The sequence below is a fragment of the Phocoena sinus genome, chromosome 15 (genome assembly GCF_008692025.1).
Source record: "Phocoena sinus isolate mPhoSin1 chromosome 15, mPhoSin1.pri, whole genome shotgun sequence".
Classification (NCBI taxonomy): Eukaryota; Metazoa; Chordata; class Mammalia; order Artiodactyla; family Phocoenidae; genus Phocoena; species Phocoena sinus.
In genome coordinates this window covers 14,241,245-14,243,782 of record NC_045777.1, presented here as the reverse complement: position 1 = coordinate 14,243,782, position 2,538 = coordinate 14,241,245, and the positions used below count along the sequence as shown (strand labels likewise).

Here is a 2,538-nt window from a genome sequence, read left to right as displayed (position 1 = left end):
AGAAGTAAGGGGGCTTCTCTGGTGGAGCAGTGGTTGAGAGTCCGCCTGCTGATGCAGAGGACGCGGGTTCAGGCCCCGGTCCGGGAAGATCCCACATGCCGCGGAGCGGCTGGGCCCGTAAGCCATGGCCGCTGAGCCTGTGCGTCCGGAGCCTGTGCTCCGCAACGGGAGAGGCCACAGTAGTGAGAGGCCCGCGTACCGCAAAAAAAAAAAAAAAAAAAAAAATAGATCAAAGTTGCAAACAGACCATAGGTAGTGATTTTAAAAACTGAATAGACAAAAGCCTGACTCCAACTGACCAAATCACCCATCAGCTGGATTCGACCTTTTCAGGCTACATGAGGACTTTGCTCAAGAGACCTGCACATATCGGACGGATTCCCATAGATGTCCTTAACACCACAAGTGCAGCTCCTGACCCCCGATGCTGCCAACAACAGCAGGGGCACAGAGAGGAGACCCTGCTACTGATTCAGTTTTATTCGTCAACACAATTCTCTTCTCCACTCTCTTCATCAGCTTCACCTGTTTCCTTGTAAGAATCTTGGCTGTTGGTATCAGTAAGGTAATTTTCTTCCCCATTCTCTCTCTCTTCTATCTTTTCTTCTTCATTAAAGCTTTCTTTATCTTCAGTGAAACCTTTCACCTTTTGATTGCTGAAGTACTCAAATATTTTTCCACTTTGGCCTTTCTCTGAAACAAACTCATCAGATATTCCTAGTGCTTTTAAGGTGTTAGAATAATGCTTTTCTGCTGTCATTCTTGCATTTTTCTGAGCAACTCTTTCAAATGGCAGCGGCCTGTTTTTTCATTTTTCTTCTCTTTCTTCTAGTTCTCGTCGGTAGTCTCTCATCCTTTCCTTTTCACTCTTTCTTGTGGCTTGTTCTCTTCCCCTGGAGGACACCGTGGGCATGGGAGGGTCGAAGCTACAAGGCACAGACTTTGCAATTGTACTTCTTATGGGTGACCTGCACCTTGGAGACAGATAAGGCCAACGTGTTTCTTTTAAATTTTCTTCATCTGCTTCAACATCTGCCAAGATTTTCTCTCTTTCAGTGGATGCACGTGAGGCTGCATGAAGGTCAGATGGTTCACAGACTGTCAGGGGTTTTGGACACTTCTGTTCTGAGTGATGTTTCTGATATCTCTCAGGAAGGTCTTCAGAATCAGCAGCCTGGCACCTAACGTTGTGTTTACACTTGGATGTTTCAGCCTGTTCAGGATACTGGGGCTTCCTTGTAGCATAACTTCTGCGAGCTGGACTACAAGGCAGAGGGGATGAAATCTGTAAAAAGTCTTGGGTTCTCTGCTGCGTCCTAATGTTTCTACAGAGCTCTTCTTCCGTTAACTTGCCATTGATAGTTGAACCATAAGTAGACTGAGGTATAGGTCTGGCTTTAAATCGGTTTGTTTTCTTTTTAGACTTAAAAAAGTCTTTCAGCTGCTTTTCCCGAATTTGCTTCTGTTCCTCCCTTGCGATAAACTTAAACGGCTTTTGCGAGGCCAAAAGAGCTTCTTCGTTTTCCTCCTTCGTACACCTCCTCCGTTCTTCATTTTGCTTGACTATATCATGATAAAGGGGGAGAAAGACGAACGCAGGAACTGGGTTGGCTCGGAAGTTTTTCTTACACTCTGATTCTTCTTGTTTTTTGAGCAGTTTGCGTGCCATTTCAATATCTGATTTAGATTTCATGTTCTCTTCTCTTCTGCTCTCTAATCATCCTTTGAAAAGGCTCAGGTACTGTAATCTTTGGCACCCATTCTTTCGGCTTCTTTTTTTTTTTTTTCAAGTGCTGGCAAGTCGGCATCTTCAAACTGAATATAATCTTCAACAGAGAAGTTTGTCCACATGTTGTTGATGAGCTCCTTAGCATAGGTCATTAACTAATACTTTCTTGATGTAAAAATATTTAAATAACCCATCAGATCAGACTCGCACCTTGGGAGAGTGACCTCCCCCAATGCTGCTCCTGGACTGCCCCAATGCCTGCCCTCCCCCACCCTACATCCCTAGAGTCAGGAGCAGATGGCCATCTCTCTGTGATGCCGCATGTCTGATACAAAGGGCCTGACAGCTGGGAGCATGTCTCATGCGCTCTGGTTGTCCTTCCTCACACTCCCTCGCTGCCAGAGGATGACCACTAGAGAGGGCTCAACAACAACAAAGGCAGGAATAGTAATTCAGGTTAATAACACGGAGCCCTAGTTAAGCCTCACAACAACCCTGGACAGGAGGCTGCAACCGTCACTACCCCATTAGCAGAAAAGGAAACTGAGGTACAGAGAGGTTAAATACCCAGGGTCATGTACCCAGCAAGTAGGGGAGCTGAACGCTGAACCACAGCCATCCTGGTTGGGGATTTGGCCCCAGGCCCGCTTGAGGCCAAAGCCAGCATCCTTGTCTTTATACAAGGGATTCTCAGTGTGCTCTGGGGTCCAGGAGAATTAAGTACTTTCCATCCTTAAATGTGACTCGGAAGGGAAAGAAGCCAGAGAGGAGAATTACCATTGGGGACAAAGAGCAATAGAGGATCCCCT

At 46.2% G+C, this 2,538-nt stretch overlaps 1 protein-coding gene across 1 annotated transcript; it reads right to left on the bottom strand.

The window, feature by feature from the left end:
• Positions 1-537: 537 nt before the first annotated feature.
• Positions 538-1,881, bottom strand: LOC116740882 (protein FAM161A-like). The gene is given in 3 exon segments (XM_032606914.1): positions 538-1,703; positions 1,705-1,784; positions 1,786-1,881. Coding segments are annotated over 3 exon segments (1,071 nt in total). The 3' UTR covers positions 538-808.
• Between the last annotated feature and the right edge of the window lie 657 nt (positions 1,882-2,538).